Raw genomic sequence first — 21,671 nt, 5'->3', positions numbered from 1 at the left:
GAAAAATAGAATTTAATAATATTTACACAGACCCCCATATATCAATAACACTTTTTAAAAGAACAAATAGACTAAAGACCCACCTCTTCATTGAAGACAATGTGGAAAGGAAAAGAATTACAAAATGTTTTTATATCAACCCACAGTCTCTCAGGGTAGACAGGTTCAAACCCTCTTAATAGTTTGCCTATGAAGAAAAACAAAATATAACGTGCAATTCCATACCTTTATGTTCATGACTGATGATGTGCAGACATTTGAATTTACAATTACAGGGTTACAAAATTATCTGAATCGTTTGGGCACTTTACAGAATCACCATACAGAGCAGTGTGTGCATGGTACTGAAAGCTGTTTCTTTCCCAACTAAATAAGAGTTACTGCATCTCATGGGTTCGTAATTGCAACAAAGTTCTTGACACATGGATAATCAAAGTGTCACAAAAGTAAAGGCTTTTAGCCCTTTTGTTAGTTTAAATAATCTATACCAATTTTAGAAATGATTACCTTTTCCCAATTTGACAATCCCACGAACTGTTTCCCAGTGGTTTTTCCTGACAGGAGATCCAGTTGCTCTGTTTCTAATCCTGTTCATTGCTCTTTCCAAATCCTGAAACACACAATTTTACATTACGTACATTATAAAAGATTTAATTTAGTTTTTATGTACTTATGCATGTTAACCAATCCTATACTTATAAAGTTCAATGGTATCACTTTAAGGCCATATGAATGTAAAAGAAATACAACCTAAATGTGGTTTATAGAAGCATAAGGAAAAATAGATGTTGAGTCAGAAGAGGATGTGTTTAGAATGGTGACTAAAATATTGTTCAAACAGGTAGATTTTAATGAAAGAAAAGGGAATGAGCTTTGTGCCTCGAGAGCTGAAGGTGTGGCTGTCATTAGTCGTGTTAAGGTGGGGATGAAGTGCGAGGAGGTGCAGATGTAAAAGTTACCAGAGTTACAGAAACAGTAAATTCAAAGATAAGCTGAGGGGAATTGTGGACGTGGGACGAGATGAGGTCGGAGAGATGTAAACATACAGATGACAATTTTAAACTGAGACATTGAGGAATTGGGAGCCCATGTAAATTAGCAAGAACATGGAATTAGTGACAGGATTTAGTAACAGGTTAGATATTAGATGAGCTGAAAGTCACAGACAGGAGGAACGAGGAGGATGGGCAACTGACTGGGAATGCAGTGCACTGGTTGAACTTTAGGGTTATAGAGGTATGATTGAGGGTGTCAGCAACAGAAGTGGATGTATAGACAGACCATGCTATTGAGATGCAAGAAAGTCAATTTTTTGTATTAGGGAGAGTTACGGGGTTGAAAATTCATTCAAGATCAAATAGAATGCTGATTTTGTAAATGGTCTGGTCCAACCTGAGACATGATGTGGAGTTGCCGACGTTGGACTAGGGTAGGCACAGTAAGAAGTCTCACAACACCAGGTTAAGACACCTGAGACATTGGATGAAGAGGAGGTTGGAGTTAGTTGTACATATACAGAGTTTGTGATAGGACTGAAGCTGATGGCTTTGATCTCTCCAGTTGGAGAAAATTGTGACTTACTCAAGACAGGATATTGGACATGCAGCCCAACAGCACAGACACCGCGAAGAGGGCCAAGAGAGATAGTGGAAATGTAGAGCTGGGTGCACACGGAAGCTGACCCCACGTGAACGACATTGCTAAGAGGAATCATATATATATGTGGAAGTGGAGGATTCACAATGGAGTCTTGCAGGACTCATCAATACTGGCTATTATTATAATAGTAAGAATATTTAAACTTTACAACATACCAATTTATTTAACTGCTTTTCACTTTGTTTGCATGTATCAGACAGATACTGTGGCTTTGCAGACAATCTGCTGCGTCGTTTTTGTGTATATGCTGGCTTTTGAGTTACCAGAAAAACAACATGCTCCTTTTTACCCGTTCGTTCCTCCTCTTCCATCTGGCTCACAATTTCCATTGTGATTTCGCTATTAAAGAAGTCCATAGCCACTGCTCCAAGTATACCTATTAAAGATAAATGGATTCATATTTAATATTGTGGAGGTTATTAAAACTGGCAAAGCAAACAAAATTCCAGAAACAAAAAACTAAAAATCATTAATGGGATTCCTTAGAAGATGTACTGCATAATGCAAGACCCAATAAAAGTAATGCAAGTACTTTCAAAATATAACGCTTAGCCCGAGTTTAAGTATACTTACAGTATTAATGTACATTTATTTTCTTTGCAGTCAATAAAAATATACATTGTAATCTGAGAACTGCAGAGATTGAAATGCCAACAAGACATTCATTATGAGATGGACAGGTCAGATCTCATCAAAGGGCAACAAGATAAACTAGCAAGGGATTTGAAAAAGTATTTTCAGTTTTGTATTCCTCCTGTTGTATTGCAGGTGAGGTTGCAGTCAAATGCCATTTTACATGGCAATGGCTTCATTAATTTCCTGAGCAATAAGTTGAAATTTACCCCATGATCCCCAAATCCCACATTTGGTTTTTCATTGACTTAGAACTTGCTAGAGCAGAGCATCTCGCACAGCATGTCCCATTAGTCCAACATGCTCCTGGACTCCTCAACTCAAATATAGAGCTGGTGGAAGTGCGAGCTGGTGACAATATGGTGAGAGAAACAGGGCATCTGGTGAACAATAGGACACAGTAAGAAGTTTAACAACACCAGGTTAAAGTCCAACAGGTTTATTTGGTAGCAAAAGCCACACAAGCTTTCGGAGCTCCAAGCCCCTTCTTCAGGTGAGTGGGGGAATTCTGTTCACAAACAGGGCATATAAAGACACAGACTCAATTTACATGAATAATGGTTGGAATGCGAATACTTACAGCTAATCAAGTCTTTAAGAAACAAAACAATGTGAGTGGAGAGAGCATCAAGACAGGCTAAAAAGATGTGTATTGTCTCCAGACAAGACAGCCAGTGAAACCTGCCGAGTTTCACTGGCTGTCTTGTCTGGAGACAATACACATCTTTTTAGCCTGTCTTGATGCTCTCTCCACTCACATTGTTTTGTTTCTTAAAGACTTGATTAGCTGTAAGTATTCGTATTCCAACCATTATTCATGTAAATTGAGTCTCTGTCTTTATATGCCCTGTTTGTGAACAGAATTCCCACTCACCTGAAGAAGGGCTTGGAGCTCCGAAAGCTTGTGTGGCTTTTGCTACCAAATAAACCTGTTGGACTTTAACCTGGTGTTGTTAAACTTCTTACTGTGTTTACCCCAGTCCAACGCCGGCATCTCCGCATCAGAACAATAGGACAACCAGTGAGATTTAAAGATTTAGAAAGAAATAGGATTGACTGAGGAAGTGAGTGAATTTGAGCGGCTGAATTAAATGTCAAATCACATACAGAAAGAGACAGAGGCTGGCCCAGACATGTTCAGGGGGCCAGTGATTGGGCCATGGTGGATTCGGAGGGCCAGCGATGCGGGGGTCGCAGGGCTGGCCAGCGATCGGGGGGTTGGCAGTGCGGGGCCAATGCCAGTGCCAATCTCGGCACTGACAGATTGGTGCATACCCAGTGGCCTGCTCAGCGCTGCGCTGCCGGCCTCGCTAGCGGGAATAGGCCCCACCCCCTGATTTTCAATGTGATTCACACAAGGACATGGTGTGATGCTCAGATTTTGGACATTCATTTTGAAAATCCCACTGAAAAAACCAGCGGGATTTACTCCAGTTTTTAGGAGGCGATTTTACCATTGCATTGCATCCGTTTTTGGGGGCAAAAATGTGGTAAAGTTGGGCGTGAGGTGAATAGCGCAATCCACACCTGCACCCACGCTGATTCCCACTTTACCAAGGCCCGAAAATGGTTGCGATCGGAACCGTGCCTGAAACGGACGTGATGTCAATTTAAATGCATTTGCATGCATTTATATTGACATAATGGACTGGATGCCCGATCTTACCTACACTTCCCCCTTTACCATCGCGTTTGCCCGTCCAGATTCAGCGCGAAACAGACGTGCTCGGCAAAGATCTGTTTTGGGCGCTCCAGCTTCTGAAGAGGTAAGTTCAGAGCTTCCAACGGCTCTCTGACCCAGATCGGTGGTGGGGGGAGGGAGGCGGGTCAGATCATTCTCTGGTTGGGGGGGAGGGGAGTAGGAGGGCCAGATTGTTCTCTGGTCGGGGATGGAGGGGCAGGGAAGGAGGGAGGGAGAGATCATTATCTGGTGGGGGGGACTGATGGAGACCCAATCATTCTCTGGTGGGGGGGCGGAGGGGCGGAGGGGCAGGAGTAGGGGGGGTCCACTGCCACTCTGTTGGCGATCGGTGGGGGAGGAACGGGGGGTCTGCTGCCGCTCTGCGGGCGATCGGTGGGGGGAAGTGGGGCAGGGGGTTTCGATCGGTCTGGGTAGTGGGGCGGGGGGTGCATGGATAAGGGGGACAGTTATGTTGTGGGGGTGGGGCAATATCTGTGGGGGCCATCGCTCCCGGGCCTCTTTATCCGCTTTTTGCGGCCCGGGAGCAATGTGACAGGGGTGCATTTTTCAAATGTTTTTTTCACTGCGCTTGCGCATTTGAAGGCTCCAAACAGAGCAGCAGCATTTCTGGCGTGATAAGCCCCGCCCACAGCGCGATTAAGACTTGCAATTTGTTTTCAGGCTAAGTGCGTATGGGGGCGCCTGAGAACAGGTTTCCAAGTCGGATCTGAATTGCGCCCAAATTCAGCACTCAGAATCAAAATGGTAAAATAAGGCCCCTATCATGACAATATTTCACAAACAGAAAGGATAAAACTACACTTCTAATTTCACTTTCTAGGCAAGAGAGATTGATTGGTAGTTAGTAATAATTGCCACATTATTAATTACTGGACTTCAATTTCTGTGCTGGATCTAATGAGCAATTAATGTGAAATTAATATGCAGTTGCAGCAATGTCATGAAAGTGAGGTTGTTCATGAAAATTAAGGGCTGTTTTTGCAAAGCTAAATTGCAGCAGTGCAAATCAACTAGCAACATGTAGAGATTTGTCATTCTGCCTCATCAAATGTTTACGGATGATTTGTACATTAATACCAGGTTAATAGGTTAATAGATCAAGAGTGGGAGGGCACAGACTTTGCAAAGGAAGCAAATGTGAGGTGAGAAAAATCTTTTTGACACAACAAATGGTTCAGGTCTGGAGTGCATTGCCTGGAACTGTGGTGGAGGCATGTTCAATCAAGGCATTCAAGAAGGCATTACTTGAATAGAAACAATATACACGGGTGTGGGATAAAGGCAGGGGAATGACACAAAGTCAACATGCTCTTTTGGACCAACAGTACAGAGACGATGCCAAAAGGCGTCTTTCTACACTCTAACAATTCTGTGATTCTGCGAATGAGTTGTGCTATTAACACCTCTTTATTTTTCCATCAAATTCTCTCAATTACCACAAAAATGGGTACTGCACAGCTGCATTCATGGCCCAGAGTTTCCTTGGGAATTGCATCTACCACGTGGACACCATTGAATGGTGCAAAGGAAAGAGGAAGTTATGGAGTAAGGGATTTGCATGACTAATTGCATCACTCCATATGTAATGTAACTTAACCTCTTATTGGTATCAATATGATTATGATTATTCCCAATTTTAATTCTGCTACCAGTCAGATAGAACAGGGAATCTTTAATAACTCTGATTGCTCGGTTTGGGGATCTTGATCAGCATAACAATTTAGTAGGATGTAGAGATTGGTTAATAAAATAATCTGGCAACTAAGACACCAACTGGGAAGAATCCTGACAAATAAGTGAGTTCATTTGCAATTTCCTGTGCAGAAATGAAGTCTACATCAGAATCTAAATTGCAATGAGCTGACAGTAATATAACATTGGTGTTAAGTTCAGGGCTTCAACTACCACAACAAAGAAATCACACCTGTCACGACAATGGGAAATTGTGACTGAGTGGTATGTACTATAACTTTACCAGCTAACCAAAAACATGCTGAACTATTTGAAATTTACCGTTTTTAAAGACAAGAAACTACAGTGACCAAAGATGGCTGTCACCAGTCGCCTGATGTCTAGCATTGTTAGTGGACCACTTCTGAATAGTTACTAAATGGATTATACTGCAGCTATGTCCTGACATGCTGCTCATGGAATATCACATCTGGTGGTGTCAAGGTCCAAATCAACTGTAATCCTATCAAGAGAATGGGGAACTGCTAGTCAGCCAGGATATACAACCAACAGCCACTCAAACCTCTTGTGGAGGGTGAAAGAAGCCCATCTACTGTTGTCTTCCACTATCTTCAAATATGTCAAAATGTTCTGAGATTATCAAAATATGATTACTTGTTCTACAATATATAGAGAATATACAGCAAGCAAGACTTTAAGAAATGGTTTTGCCAAGCAGATCAGAGGAATCTGGAGAAGCTGCTATCGGATCAGTAAGGAATCGTTCTCTCTTTCTTAAGTTAAGTAAATCCCTATCTCTACAGTCAAAAAATCCAGCACAAGAGACAGTGAATGTTCATCAGACAGAACCAAAGGAGAAACGCATTGATTTCTGGAAGGCGGATTACAGATTTTTTTTTAAAGTAATTGTTTGCGTGAAATGGACTTCAATTCAACTCTGCGATTTTAAAGGAGAAGCTAACTGAAAATGGCCACAACGTTAAACAATCTACCCCTCAAGGACTTAGTCGTTTATTCTTTTAACTTTTATTTTGGACTCTAACTTTTCTTATTTCTGATATCTATGTGTGTGTCATCACATCTTTTTCTTTCTTGAGTTTAGTGGCTAATAACTTTGACCAAAGAAAATGTTGTGATTGGTTCTTTATTTTTCACTGCCTAGATAGTAAAAAATACAGTTAGATTTGGAAAAGGCATCCACGGGGAAAATAAACTTTCAAAAAGTTTTGTTGTGACCAATCGAAGAGGCTGAATAGAGGGCAGCAAGTTGATGCCTCCTCACCTGATTGTAACACATTGGCCACGACAAGATCCACAGTTTGCTGTAGACTGCATTCTTTCCGATTCACCACAATTCCACAATCATAGAATCCCTACAGTCCAGAAGGAGGCCATTCGGCCAATCGAGTCTGCACCGACTCTCTGACAGAGCATCTTACCCAGCTCCTATCCCTATAACTCCACATATTTACCCTGCTAATTCCTCTAATGCACAGATCTTTGGACACTAAGGGGCAATTTATCTTGGCCAATCAACTTAATCTACACAGCTTTGAACTGTGGAAGGAAACCAGAGCTCCCAGAGGAAACCCATGCAGACACGGGGAGAATGTACAAACTCCAAACAAACAGTCAAGTCTGCATTGTGAGGCAACAGAGCTAACCACCATGCCACCCTCATACAATGGTGTATTCTAACTAGAAATGCAAGAAAATATTGGACCTTTGGACCTACAAGGGATAGATAATTGGAGCACTTTCTAAATTGTGGTAAGCTACAAACTGTGGATAAGCAAATAAGTTTAGGGGTCCAAGTACAGGAACCACTTAAAGCTAGTGGATAGTTGCAAAAAATAATTTATCAGATGAATGGAATGTTGGCCTTACCCTCAAAGGGGTTGAAATATGAACAGCTGGGAGTTACGTTACAGCTGTGGTGAGCTCTAGTTAGATCCTATCTGCAATCCTATCTATGCTCAATTCCGGATCCCACGTCTCCGAAAAGATACTGACCTGGAGGCAGTGCAGCACAGATTCATCAGAATGATATCAAAATGAAATAATTATGAGGACCGGTTGCAGAGACTATGCTTTGATTCCCTTGAGATTTGAATTTTAAGGGGTAATTTAATTGATTAAAGAATTTGATAGGGTGGAGAGAGATATTTTCTCTGGTGGGTGAATCCAGAACAAGGGGACTTCACCTGGATATTACAGCTAGTTTGTTCAGGTGAGCGGAAATCTGGAAGTCTCCCCCATAAAAGTTTGCTTAAGGCTAGATCAGCTGAAAATTTTAAAATTGAAATTGATAAATTTTTTGCTCAGAAGGGATGTTAATGGTTACAGAAGGCAGGCAGATGGAATTAAAATACAGATCAGCATGATCTAATAAAATGACAGAACAGCCTCTAGAGTTTGAATGCCTTACTCCGCTTCTTACTTTCCTAAGTTATCAACTAGAGGGTGAAATTTATGCACCATAAACCTCCGACCTTGTCCAGCCCTGGGATTTTCCAGTGCCGCTGAACGCCAAATTCTCCATTCTCGCTGGCAGCACAACGGGTACGAACGAGTTCGGAGAACCGTGCCCATAGTTTATGTTACCAGTCTCACAGTTGCAGGAAAATCTCATTCAAAGTATTTAAATGGCTCATTAGCTACTTGAAAGGCATTTAAAAGTATGATAGAAAGTGTTACTACTCAAACAAAAGCACATTTTAAGAAATCCGTGCTGCTACAATGCATTTTCCCAAAATGCAGATGTTGGCATAGTGGTAATGTCATTGAACTAATAATCCAGAGGCCATGGCAGCTGGTGGAGTTTAAATTCAATTAATAAATCTGGAATATATACTCATCTCAGTAATGCTGATCATTGTTGTAAAATCCCATCTGGTTCACTGATGTCCTTTAGGGAAGGAACTCTGCCATCCTTACCTGGTCTGACCTACATGCAACTCCAGATCCACAGCAATGTGCTGGACTCTTAACTGCCTCTGAAATAGCCTAGCAAGCCATTCACAAGTGCAATTGAGGTTGGGCAACAAATGCTAACTTTGCCAGCAGCACCTACATCCCATGAAAGAATATTTTAAAAATTGTTCATCATTTGTCACATCCCCTTTCTGCCCTAATCCTGACTTCACATCCTTTTGTAGTTTCCCTATCTTCCCTCTTGTCTTGTGCACTCATTCTGTCCATGAGTGCACTTCCTGTCCTCACAACCCTATTCCCACTAAACCAGTGGTGGGCAACCTGTGGCCCGGGGGCCACGTGCGGCCCAACTGGGTTCTGAGTGCGGCCCATGAGACATTTTGTTGACTATTTTGTTGCCACCTTCGGCTGATTTCCATTCGTGTAATTTTTTTCCTACCAGTATAACTGAACTGATACGCATGTAAAGCAGGAGCAAGTGAAGTGAGGTGTGTGCTATTGCACACAGCATTGACTGTGAAAGCCATGTGCTCCCACTATGTCCAAAGTGTAAATATTTCTTTTGTTTTTACTATTGGAATTTGATGAGATTTGATTAGTGTATGAATGATCAAGCATTTTCTATAACTCATTATGAAATATTCAACGTGTAATAAATGTATTTAATCCTATTTATGGGGTCATGGTTAGTGAACAAGCCTGATTTTAATCCACTGAGATGAAAAAGGGCCACTCATGCAACTCGCTCACTAGTCTAGTAGCCCATGACTGCACTAAACTGTTGACCACCTATCTACCTACCCTCATGGTCCGCACAATAGCTGATATTGTTAATGGTACCCCCTCCTTAGGTGTTATTTTCTTCCTTTCAAATCATTGTTCCCTGCTCAAAAAATGAATGGTTGACCACACTGTCCTTGCAAACTACTACCCCATCTCAAACTTTTGTTTCCGCTCCCAAATCCAAACCTCACAATTCTATGTCTGAATCTTTCAAATCAGAATTTCACCCCATGTCAGAGAACAGAAACAACCCTTAAGAATATCACAGGTTAAATCCCTTAGAGCCAGGGGGACTAGCAGGGTAAAAACTTGAGGTTACGGGGAAGGGGCCTGGGTGGGATTGTTGTCGGTGCAGGCTCAATGGGCCGAATGGCCTCCTTCTGCACTGTAGGGACTCTGTGATTCTCTGAATGCAGTGTGATAAACTCTCCCTCCTCATCCTTCACAAACTGTCTGTAGCCTTCAACTCAACTGAACATACCATCCTCCTCTGGGATCTCTCTTTTGTCTGGATGAGGCTGCCCTCCTCTGGTTCCATTTGTTATCGATCCAAAATGTAACAAGAAAGTTGCCGGAACTGGTTTCCCCTCCATCTTCTGCACTGTTACCTCTGGAGTCTCCCAAGGATCTATCCTTGCATCATACCACCCACCCCACCCTGTACATTGTATTTGTCATTTACAATCTGCCTCTTGGTTCCATCTCCACCATTCCTCAGATTTCATATGCACGCAGATGGCAGTCATCTGGACTTCATCACTGCCTGTCTCAATCCATTTGTCACGCTGCTTGTCTGACATTCAGTATTATATGAGAAACCACCTCAAGTTAAATGTTGTCTCAACTAAAGCCATAGGAGTAAATTTTCTGGTCCCAAACACCATGGGAATTGCCATGGAAGGGACGAAAAGTGTGACGGACCACTTAAAGTACCATTGAACTCGGGTAGGAATTTCCAGTCTTGGGGCAGATGTAACCTGAAAATCCCACCCTTTGTCTTTAACCTCTGCCACAAGGTATGTTTCCAATTCACTGATTCCATCTCTCTCCTTGGCCATTGTCTGAGCCAAAACCAGGCTATTCACAACCTCCACTTTCTATTTAACCCTGAACCAAGCTTCTCAGTAATATCCTCTTTGTCACTGAGACAGCCTACTTCAACATCCATAATATCACCCATTTCCACCCAACTTTAGTTCAGCACAGCTATTGATGAAACTCTCAGGGCAGGATTCTGTAATCTCATTCATTCCTTCCCTGCTGCCAGCGAGAATGGAGAATTTGGCGCTCAGCCAAAACTCCATTCACTGCAGCGGCACCAGCGAATCCCAGCAGCGGATGAGGTCAGAGGTTCCCGGCACAGATATTGCTATTTCTTTATTACCTTTGAAAAAATTTTAAAATGTCAAATGAACCATTTTTTTTAATACCCAAATTAAACAGAAGGTTATTTGGACATAACTGTAATTGTTTTATAATGTTTGTTGTTTGCCACACATGGATAATGATCCAAGTAAAGCAAGAAAAGGTACGAAATAGAGTTCGACAACAAAAATACCCAATTTAATTCTCAGTTAAAATCTGTGAGAGGAGAATTAATAAACTGTAGTGATGAACTTTAGTGGATTAATTTATCTTTTATAATTTTTGATGTTTCTTATGGTCCTGTGTGCTACTACTGCATTCCAAAGGAAAACTGTTTATTTTTTGTAAGAATATATTAGTCTTGGAAACTGTCTGAAATAGTGTTCAAATCAGTGTGTTAAATACGTTAAACATTCTGCAGCCTGATTTTCCTTAATCTTTTTACCTCAATAAGAGCTTCCTAATTTATTCTTTGAAACCCTTTGTCTGAAACATCAAACAGTAATAATGAGGTTAATTGAATGGAAATGAATTCACGGTAAAGTCTCTGCACCCATTATTTCACTCTGCATGGAATGCTTTTATCAATAAATTATTTGAGCAATGGTTTGAATTCTGTTTTCTAGAAGTAAAATGGACTGGGAAAGCCACAAAATGTCAAGAACGTTACCATTACTTTTTCTCTTAGTTGAACGTTCTTTACTCAGCATTGCACCACTCACCTCCACCACATTCCTGCTCTCTTCAAAGTCCAAAGTGTCAACATTCATTAGAACAATTGGTGCTTGAAATTACAGTGTGATTATCACATTCATATGCAATTCATCTGTCTGATATTTAACAGATGTGTTAACCCATTGATTTTAAATGAATCCATCAAAACAGTAGATAAAGGAATTGCATAGGATGTTATGTTTTGCACAATGTAATTTCAAGGCCTCAAAGTATTGTTGCTGGCACATGCAAATGTCCTTTGTTATAGAATTGATTTACATTTATAGCTTTCATTAAAAATAACTTGCAGCATAAAATTAGGTGAGAGGTCTTGTGGCTCAGTGGATAAAGTCCCTGCCTCTGAGCCAGAAGCTCTGGTTTCAAGTCCTACTCCAGGACCTACTGGCCAAGGAAGGTGTGTCCATAGCGCGACCAAAGAAGTTAAGCATCAACCTGCAAATCCTTCCAACATGTGCCAATGACAGGAGGTAACAGCAATACAGATTCCTGGTCAGCCATGTGATGGAAAGAAAATTTGAGCCTCTTCCATCACGACCCATAGCTCCAGACTACAACATGCATGTAACAGTGTTGATGTCCTCGGGGGCGGTGGGGGGCGGGGGGGCGTGGAGGGGATGGGGGTGGATTCAGTTTGCTCAGTTGGCTGAACGGTTGGTGTGCATCAGATTGTTGCCATGAGCATGGTGTTCGATCGCTATTCTGGCTAGGGTGGATTTGGGAGCTGCCTTCTTGCCCTATCGGTGGTGGAGAGTATGATGCTGTGCATTGGACATGCCTTAGAATAGAGAACTGAAGAAGAAGCTATGAATCAGCAGCTTCCCCAATTTGATTTACCACTTTAACATTTTCATCAGTTTTTGATTCCAGTCATTACTCGTAAATGGGTTTATGGTTGTTTTGCTTTACTGAGGGAATTTCACAGCATTTTTTCCCTGTGACAATCAAAATATGAAGTTGAAGCACTTGGACAAATTAATGCATTCAGTTTGCACTGTGAGCACTTCAAATATCAGCAGTTTTGATTTGAATTTCGACTTGAAGTCAATGGAAGTAAAAATCGAGTGTATAATGGTTATCAATCAGCAATGCCAAATTTACATAATAAAAATAGAATACTGCAGGTGCTGCAAATCTGAAATTAAAAGGAAAATGCTGTAAAAGCTCAGCACATCTGGCAATATCGATTGGGAGAGAAATAGATTTAAGGTTTCAAGTCAAATATGACTCTTTTTCAGAAATGAAGGGAGGCAGACCTACAGGGCTTGTCCAGCATTTTCTGTTTTTAGTTATGCCAAATTTACACTTGGATGACAAATGGAAAATCCATCCTCTAAATATCAATGCACGTAGCAACTTAATGTACTCAAGATATTATCAATCAGTTTTCCCACCTCAAAGCCAAAGGCATCTAAAAGTGTATTCCATTTAAATATGAGTGAATATTTTCTTTAATCTCATCCCACATCTATTAAGGGACACCAATCCAAAAAGAGAATATCCTTATTTTTTCTGACAGCCTTTGTCAATGTAGAGAGGCAATATTCTCAGATATAGAAAGAGGTCTTGTGACTGGTCTGGGTATGTGAAAGATTTCATACTTGTCCGTTTGGCATCAAAGTTGAGTTGCTGATGAAGAGGTGATATACACTCCAAGGTCAAAACCATGTGCTAGGATCGAGAGAGACTTCAGCAATTTAAGTACAAGGTTGTTCACGTTGCTGGATGAACAGTTCAGATTCACCTTTAAGGCTACTGAGGTTGGACAAGAAGGAAGGGTCCATGCTAGAGAAGAAAGCTGAATCATTTGTTCAATTTCTAGTGGTATTTTCTAGAACTAGAGAGTTCTAGGGACATGGCAAGCGAATCAGGCAAAGATCCAGATTTGGAGGACACCAGGCAGAGGGTCCGGACAGGAGAGTGGGAGAAGTGTCCTTGTAGGTTCTATGTTGCTATGAGAGATGAACTACACAATTGGGAATGTGCTCAGACTTGTGGTGCAGCAGCCATATAAGGATTAGAATGGCGACACTGGCTCATGAAGTTCATTTAGGACTGGGCAGTATGAAGCAGAACCTGAGAATCAAAATTTGGTGGCCTCGAATGGAGAAGGACCCAGAAAAAAATAGTCAAATCGCATCATGGATGCCAAGTTGTTCACTGACCCAACCTACATGAACCAATATGCAACGCGCTATTCCCAGCTGAACCCTGGGAAGATTTAGGCTTTTTTCTAAGGTCTGTCTCCATCAGCAGAGTCAATTCTGATTGTGAATGAGTATTACTATGAGTATGTTGTGATGGAGTCTGCAACAACAGGGAAAATAATGGCAGCATTGTCTGAGATATTTGTGAAGCACGTTCTATCTGTATTTTCTACTCAGACAAGGGCCTGTAATTTATCTCATACATATTTTCTGATTACATGCAAGTCACAGGGATTCACCTCCACAGAGTGACATCAAAATAACTACATACTAAATGGAGAGGTGGAATGTCAGAACCAGTCCTTAGAGATGCTGACAAGAATTGGCCAAGGTGAAGGAAAAGGAGGCATTTCTGTCATATGTGGCTTTGAACAGGGCAACTCCACATGTTATGTTAGGGAAGGGCCCAGCAGAGTTGCTGCTCGGATGCAACAATCTGCACTAAGATGCTGGAGATCAGAGACATAAGTGGTCTTCAAAAGGTTTGAGACTATGATGCTGAGAAGGGTGTGTTGAAGATTTAAGCAGAGTGAAGTAGGGATGCCAGAAAATGATGTGATGCTAGGCAATGAAGTGTTGGTTAGATACAAGACTCCAAGCAAGATAGAACACACTTCTTCCTCTGAAACCGTGCAACGTTATCTCCAAGACTGGAAATAGGGTGACTGGTCACAAGGAGTACAATGTGACAGAAATACATTACATATCAAGAATATCAGTGTTGTGGTAGTGTTGTGATGCAGAATCCAGAGTCTGAAGTAAATCTGATTTCAGATCATGATAAGTAGATGGTGGAGCAAAAATTGCAGGTCAGTGTCGAGGTGTGGTTCGAAGTTCTGGTCTAACCAACACTTCAACTATATGGCACCTGGACCAAGAACCGGAGACTCCAGAATACCAGACAGCTGGCTGATAGCTTTCAATTCAGAGGCATAAATGATGACTCCTAAAAGGGTGTTGATATCCCTAAGTCCAGGGATACTAACAAGAGTTTCTGAAATGGCATCATTTAGTGGGTACCTTCAAGGTGCTAAGATGGGGAATAAAATACCATCTAACCCAGCGCCTGAGTATTTCAGATGGCAAGATCATACCCCTCCGAAGGATGTTCCCCATCAACACTAGCCGGCTCACAGCCATTCCATGCTCAAATGAGCATCAGTTGGCTGCAGGTGAGAATGCCATCCCTCACTTGGGGCAGAGAGGGGAGGCCTAGAAGGATGGAAAGTGCTGGAGGAGAGACTAGGGGAGGATGGGGTGGGGAGAGAGGGAGGTGCAGTAGAAATTGAGGCTGGGCAGGAAACAGCCCTTAAGCAGGCAATTCCCACCTAAGCGCCTCAATTGGGGCAAGGATGGGTGGCACCTTAGAGGTTTTGTCCACCCCAGCATAAAATCGCTGTGAGGCTGTGACGGGAGAGTAGGGGGTGGGGGGGGGGGTGCGGTGAGGGGAGGTGGGGGGCAGGGGAGGGATGTGACGGATGGGTGGTGGCCATGAAATTCAGGCTCAGATTACTCTGACCAGAGTAATACATTGATGTTGAAAACAGACACAGTTCTGATTCACAAGGCAATAGATGGATATGGATCTGTTGGCAGAGCAAGAGTATGAATTCTATTTGTCTTCAATGGCAGTGTAAATTGTGGAGGCTGAATACACTAAATTATCTTATCTCATTCCCACATTATTTTCCACATCAGCAATATCAATCAATAAATGTGCAATGGAAAAAGATTGCACCCCACCCCCGCACCTCCAAAGTTAAGGGCAAGGTACAACATTGCAGAAAAGGAGAGGAGGTTTAACTCAATCGCACAGCATTATGTTTAACTGCTGACACTGTGTCAAAGACTGAAGTTTCTTTTCCATTTCCAAACACCAATTACCCTCAAAAAAGATTAACTGAAATCTATTTAACATCATTTTGATCAGATGAAGTCCATCTAATTTTTCAACATACCCGTCGCCCTTTTCAGATTTTACCAAAAATGCAAACATTCAGAGTAATTGTTTGACATTCTGGACTGCCAAGGACATTCACATGCTTTAAATGCACATTGGAAATGCTGGGATGATTCTTTTATTTAAATTAATGTTCAGAAAATCATGCACTCCAACCTTCCAAAATGACTCACCAATGGACAAGGAAAGTGACCCAATTGTGTTTGTCAATACTCAGTTGCCTTTCATTAATCACATTTGATAATTAGAAACTTTGGCTGTGATTCTCCCAAATCGCTCAAAGTGCCCATGCCACCGGCGTTAGCAGCGGGTTTGAGGCTCTACCATCCCTGCCAGCCTGGCTGTTCAGAGATCTGGGTGTCCAGATGTTGCTAAACTTGCTCCCTTCCCGGTCATAACAGAAATGGTAACCCCACCCCTGCTGATCAGGGGAGCAGCACCAGCCCCTCTTCACAGAGGGGCATCCTCCGCCAAGCACCAATCCCTCATCACAGAGGAGCATCCTCTGCCAAGCACCAACTCATTACAGAGGGGCATCCTCTGCCAAGCACCAACCCCTCATTACAGAGGGGCATCCTCTGTCAACCATGGAAAGATCAGGTCAACCCCCCCCCCCCCCCCACACACTCACACACACACACCGTGCGGGCATGAGTGTGACCCAACCCCCACCCCCAGCCAGAGGCATGTATAGCCCAGCCCCCACATTTCAGACACTCCAAGATGGATCCACCTTGTAACCCCACCCCCCCACCCACTCCCGTCCCAGGGTTCCCAGTTTCAACCTTGCACTAGCACCTAACAGTAGCATGCTGACCTGGCAACTTGTACTCCGGGGAGGGCCGGGAGATAAATGCATTGCTCATGTGCCCCTCACTTACCTCCTTGACTGCCTCCCCCACCCCCCACTGCCCCCCTCGCAGTCCATTGTGCCAGGTCCACGATCTACATGGTCAGACAAAGCCCGCCCAGTGCAGATCCTGCTGGGGAAGCGGGTGAATGGCGGGAAGGATTTGAATCAGGCTTCAAGCCTACTAATTACATTCAAATTAGCAGTTTTGCATAATCATCCAGACCTGATCAGAGCTGGCAGGGACCAGGTCAATGGTGATGGGTTTGATACCTATCGGGAATCCCATTTTAGCTCTGACACCCCATTCAGAAGGATGTTGGGATGCCCAGCAGCGGCAAATAGGGTGGGTGAACTTTTACCATTTCAGTTTCTGCTCCTTTCAATCCATTTGACAGCATTTTGTTGTATTTCATTAATTTATGTAGGTCTTCATTTTAAGGAAATTTTAAGGAAATACAAATCCTTTCTTAGTTAAGCTGTGTAGAATGTTTAGGAACACTTTTGCAAAAACTGATATAACCACTATAAACTGAAGTTACTGCAGTAAATTTGTGGCTTAATTTATTTGAATATTTGTTCTGAGAACTAAGCAGGAAAGGATTAATTTTCCTAGTTTTTGTCCCCAGGAAATGTCCAGGGGTTCCCAAAATAGGTTCCATGGAACCCTGGGGTTGTCTTTGGTAGGGGATTCATGTGACATCGTGTCATCGACATGATGAGAATCTTTGGGGTTCCTTGATCCCCTTGGGAAGTCACCAGAGGTTCCAAGACTAGAAAGGTTTGGGAAACCCTGTCTTAACCCAAGGAGCAAAACCAGTGGTACTAAAGACATGAGGACATGAGAGTCCTGGTTTCTGCCATGTAGGCACAGACATCTGCCAACATGAGGCAGATCGCAGTGCTTAACTGGGCACGCAGGATTTTTAAAATTTAAGTTTATTTATTAGTGTCACAAGTAGGCTTACATTAACACTGCAATAAAGTTACTGTGAAAATTCCCTAGTTGCCGCACTCGCCTGTTTGGATACACTGAGGGAGAATTGAGCATGGCCAACCTAACCAGCACATCTTTCGGACTGTGGGAGGAAACTGGGGCACCCGAAGGAAATCCACACAGACACGGGGAGAACATGCAGACTCCGTACAGATAATGATCCAAACCAGGAATCGAACCTAGGTTCCTGGCGCTGAGAGGCAGCAGTGCTAACCACTGTGCCACCATGCCACCCCATTTTCACAGCAATCCAGCAACCCAGGCTTCAGCATATTATGAGGATTACTGAGGTGCCTCCCTAAAAAAGTGGCAGTGGCTCGATGCTCTATGGCAGTGGCTCCCAAACTTTTTTCACTGGGCCGCACGTTCGGAATAAAAATTTGCTCGTGCCACACCAAATTTTTTATTGATAAGAAATACATTCAAAAACAAAAAAAAACCAACTCCTAGCAGTGCTTGATTCATAACATACAACACAACTACTTTATAATATGATCATGGGACATCCAGAAAGTATAAAACAATGCATCACTTGATGCTCTTGCTCTAACTTTGGAAAAATATCTATCCATGTTTAAATGTTTCTTTTATTGTCCTTGAATCTTCCCGCCACACTTGCCATCCTCTCTCGCTGCACCAGTGTGGCGCGCCGCACCCTTTGGGAACCACTGCTCTATGGAGTATTAACTTGTTGTCCTCTCTCAGGATGACAGTTTTCGCCCTCCCATCAGTGCCACGCCACCAGTGCTGTTATGGCTGCCTCTCAGCCAGCCAGCTCCGATTGTTGCCACCCATGCTGAGGTGGTACTATCCAAGGCCAGGCCTTCTAGACACAGAGATGGTCAAGGACATTCTCTCTCAGGACACCTGCAGACTTCCCCATGAAAGTCAGCAGCCTTCCACCAGCCATGCTGCAGCCACTTGTTTAGCATCATCAGTAATTGGCAAAGGCACCCACAAGCCAGGCACTAAAGGGGTGCACAGGGTTAATAGCTTTTTTTGTAATATTTATATGTTGCTGCAGAAAGTTATTAAGCGATGGTTTTTGTAGTTGGTCTCTATTGAAAAATGTTGGCCATGGGGACTCTGTGATGGGAATTCTGAAAAAGATGCACTGTGGGGAATGGCAGGTCCATGTTAGGAATGGGGACGTTCATTATAATTGAAGCTTCAAAATGAGGTCCCTTTCACTCTGTACAGTTGCACATGGTGGATGCGGTTTCCTACCTTCCACTTCCTCCCTTTTCTTCCTCCATTTTCTGGGCTAACCTCCGAATCCCAGGAAGTAGTGGCTTGGTCCTCATAATTGCAAGGTTGTGGAGGGCACTGCACACCACGTACATGGAGATTCTCTCTGGCATCCACTGCAAGGAGATCTCTGAATGATTTATGCAACAAAGTATTTGTTTTAAGGGACAGTTGTCCTGCTCCATGATGTTGCCAGAGATGCGATAGCTTTCATTGAAGGCCTCCTAAGCTCAAGAGGTAGGATGAAGGAATGGGATTATTAGGTGTATATGGAGCAGATAGTGCCTGTCACTGAACAGCCATCCTGTGTTGCATTTAGGAGGCTGAAGGCTGCAGGTCTTTTGCAGTGTGACAGGACAAAGGTTGTGACTGGCATAGTGGACTTCCATTGAGATAAATAAATGGTGTTATTGGACACCAACTACATGAGGTCTTGTGGTTGCAGTATCTCTCCCTGCACACATTGGAAAGGGGAACACTGGCCTGAAGAGCCAAAAGTGTGCAGTCAATGGAGCCCTTCCATCATGTGGGAGCCCACTATCTTGGCAAAGCCACATGCCCTTTCATCCTGGTCTTTTCTCAGGGATATGAGGATGAAGTTCGCTCTTCTTGCCATTGTCACTTCCACAGTGCTTCTCTGAACAGTGAACTGTGACACATTGCTGATGTTGCCTGTAAGGATCCCATGGCATAGAATATAAAGGCCAACAGTGATTTCTACAGCCACTGGGGGGACTGTCTTCACCCTGGTTTCAGGCTGCAGGTCGCCATGAAGGATGTGACACTATCTCCTTTGCAAAATGTAGCCTCCTCTGACACTGCTCCTGGCTCACTGTCAGGTAGGACAGGTTCTCCTGGAAGGTCATTGGTGGAGTAGGGTCTTCTAAAAAGATCCTTCTTTCCTCTCCCTGCTGCGGAGGCTTCCCACTTGACCTCCTCCTCTGCGTGTACTCATGTTTGCAGAGTGTATGGCACTTCAAGTACCTCTTCCATACCTGTTCAAGACAATGGTATCTTCTGCCTTCCTGGGGTCAGCAACAATCTTTAAATTTCTCCAGAAACTTACTACAGTGTATCCGCCAATTTGCCTGAGCATAAGTAAGTCAAAAGCACCTTAGCTGCAAATTGTTGAGTGATGCCTTATATAGACCCAGAACAGTGCTTATCTTGCTTTATAGTATTTGCTGTTTCAGAATCACACATGCACAGTCAAATGTGTAAATCCACATGCTGCAGTCAGTGGTTCTGAGCTTCTCCATCAAGTTCATAGAGTCCCTACAGACTGCAATTAAATAGAGACTGATGAGAATGTACCCTTTTATGCTATTAGTCTTTCTGTAAGAATCCATGAAAAAGTTAAAATTTTTACTTGATGAAGTACAACTGAGTTTTTAACAATTTTCTAAGTTCATTTTTACTGTTGTAAAAACACTCTGGCTCTGAAAAGCTCACCCTTTGTTTGTGAAATGTCAAATTCATTCATTATGATCAAAAAGCAGCACATATTTTTTAAATTATTTTTATTTTTGAGTTTGTTTATGATATTTTAGCTTCTACCTTAATCCTGTGAGCATGTCCTAATCCTTAATTTTGTTCTCTAAAATTAGTTGTAAGGGAAAGGTAATCAGTGCATCTTTCTTCCTGATTTGCTGTCTGTGTGACCACTTCAATGTGACTGGATGATAACTCAGCTTTCTGTACACCTGGTGATCCCGTTGACTTGGAGCCAGATTCAAACTAACAAATTAAGAAAGGAGAAATTCACGCCACTGAGACTGTTAGATCTTTGTGGGCAGCTTTCTTGAAGGTGAGTGGAATTCATGAAATACAGGCCCATATTTACAAATATGAATAACTATTGTTGATGAAATTCAGTACAGGCCTTGCACATCGGGAGGAAAACATGGGCAACATATTTGTTTAGCGAATTTGATATGATTTATTAAAGGAGAAGCAGGTAGGAATCTAGAAATACAGAGGGTCAATAATGACCATGGCCATAATTGCCTATCAGCAATCAACAATGCAACAATAACAAACTGAATGCTCAACTCTGATACCAACTCAATAGGGTGTAGGTTTGAGGTCATCATACTGTAACGGCATGAAGTTCTTTTTTTTTGTCTGAAATAGGCTTACATTAACACTGCAATGAAGTTGTTGTGAAAATCCCCTAGTCGCCATACTACGGTGCCTGTTCGGGTACACTGAGGGAGAATTTAGCATGGCCAATGCACCTGATCCAGCGCGTCTTTGGACTGTGGGAGGAAACTGGAGCATCCGGAGGAAACCCACACATACACAGGGAGAACATGCAGACTCTGCACAGACAGTAACCTGAGCCGGGAATCGAACCCAGGTCCCTGGCGCTGTGAGGCAGCAGTGCTTGCCACTGTGTCACCCCAGTGCCGCCATAGTGCTTTGATCAGGATACACCCTTCAAAACTGCATTCAGTTCCAAAATCCAGGAAGGGAACAATTTGATCGTGGCCATGGTGTAGAGAAAGTCCATGAGTGGATCCTTAATGTCATTGAGGATTGAGTTAAGAGGAAAGGTGAGAAAAATCTATATGCCTAAGTCTTCAAAGAAGGTTAGCGAGATGCATGTGATACCAGAAGTACTAGAAATGGCTAATCTTGAGCACTACTTCAAGTTAATTAATGATTATCAGTCATGAGGATATAGGAACAGATTGATAAAGTCAATTCAGGACTAATGTCAGGAAACAATTCACACAAGGAGCGATGAATACAATGCCTCTAATGATCTTGCAGGTAAAATTGTGGAATCAAATTTTTGGTGTTATTATATGTAACCCCCTGCTGACCACTATATGGGGCTACTATTTAAATATTCAATCAACAGGATCCCGAATTCCTAGTGGTTGATGTTGATTTGGCTAATTCCC

The 21,671-nt window shown here is 42.7% G+C and overlaps 1 protein-coding gene across 1 annotated transcript in view; it reads right to left on the bottom strand.

The window, feature by feature from the left end:
- Positions 1-21,671, bottom strand: part of LOC144483941 (guanylate cyclase soluble subunit beta-2-like) — a 62,471-nt gene that overhangs the window by 30,231 nt on the left and 10,569 nt on the right. The window contains exons 6-8 of the mRNA XM_078202504.1: positions 1,815-2,035; positions 508-610; positions 84-187 (exon numbers count right to left, since the gene is read on the bottom strand). Of these exons, the coding sequence (XP_078058630.1) occupies positions 84-187; positions 508-610; positions 1,815-2,035 (428 nt within the window). The remainder of the gene's footprint in view (positions 1-83; positions 188-507; positions 611-1,814; positions 2,036-21,671) is intronic.

This window comes from Mustelus asterias, chromosome 3, assembly GCF_964213995.1.
Source record: "Mustelus asterias chromosome 3, sMusAst1.hap1.1, whole genome shotgun sequence".
Classification (NCBI taxonomy): Eukaryota; Metazoa; Chordata; class Chondrichthyes; order Carcharhiniformes; family Triakidae; genus Mustelus; species Mustelus asterias.
Note: the sequence above shows the minus strand (reverse complement) of the source record. Positions and strands in the feature narration are given on the sequence as shown.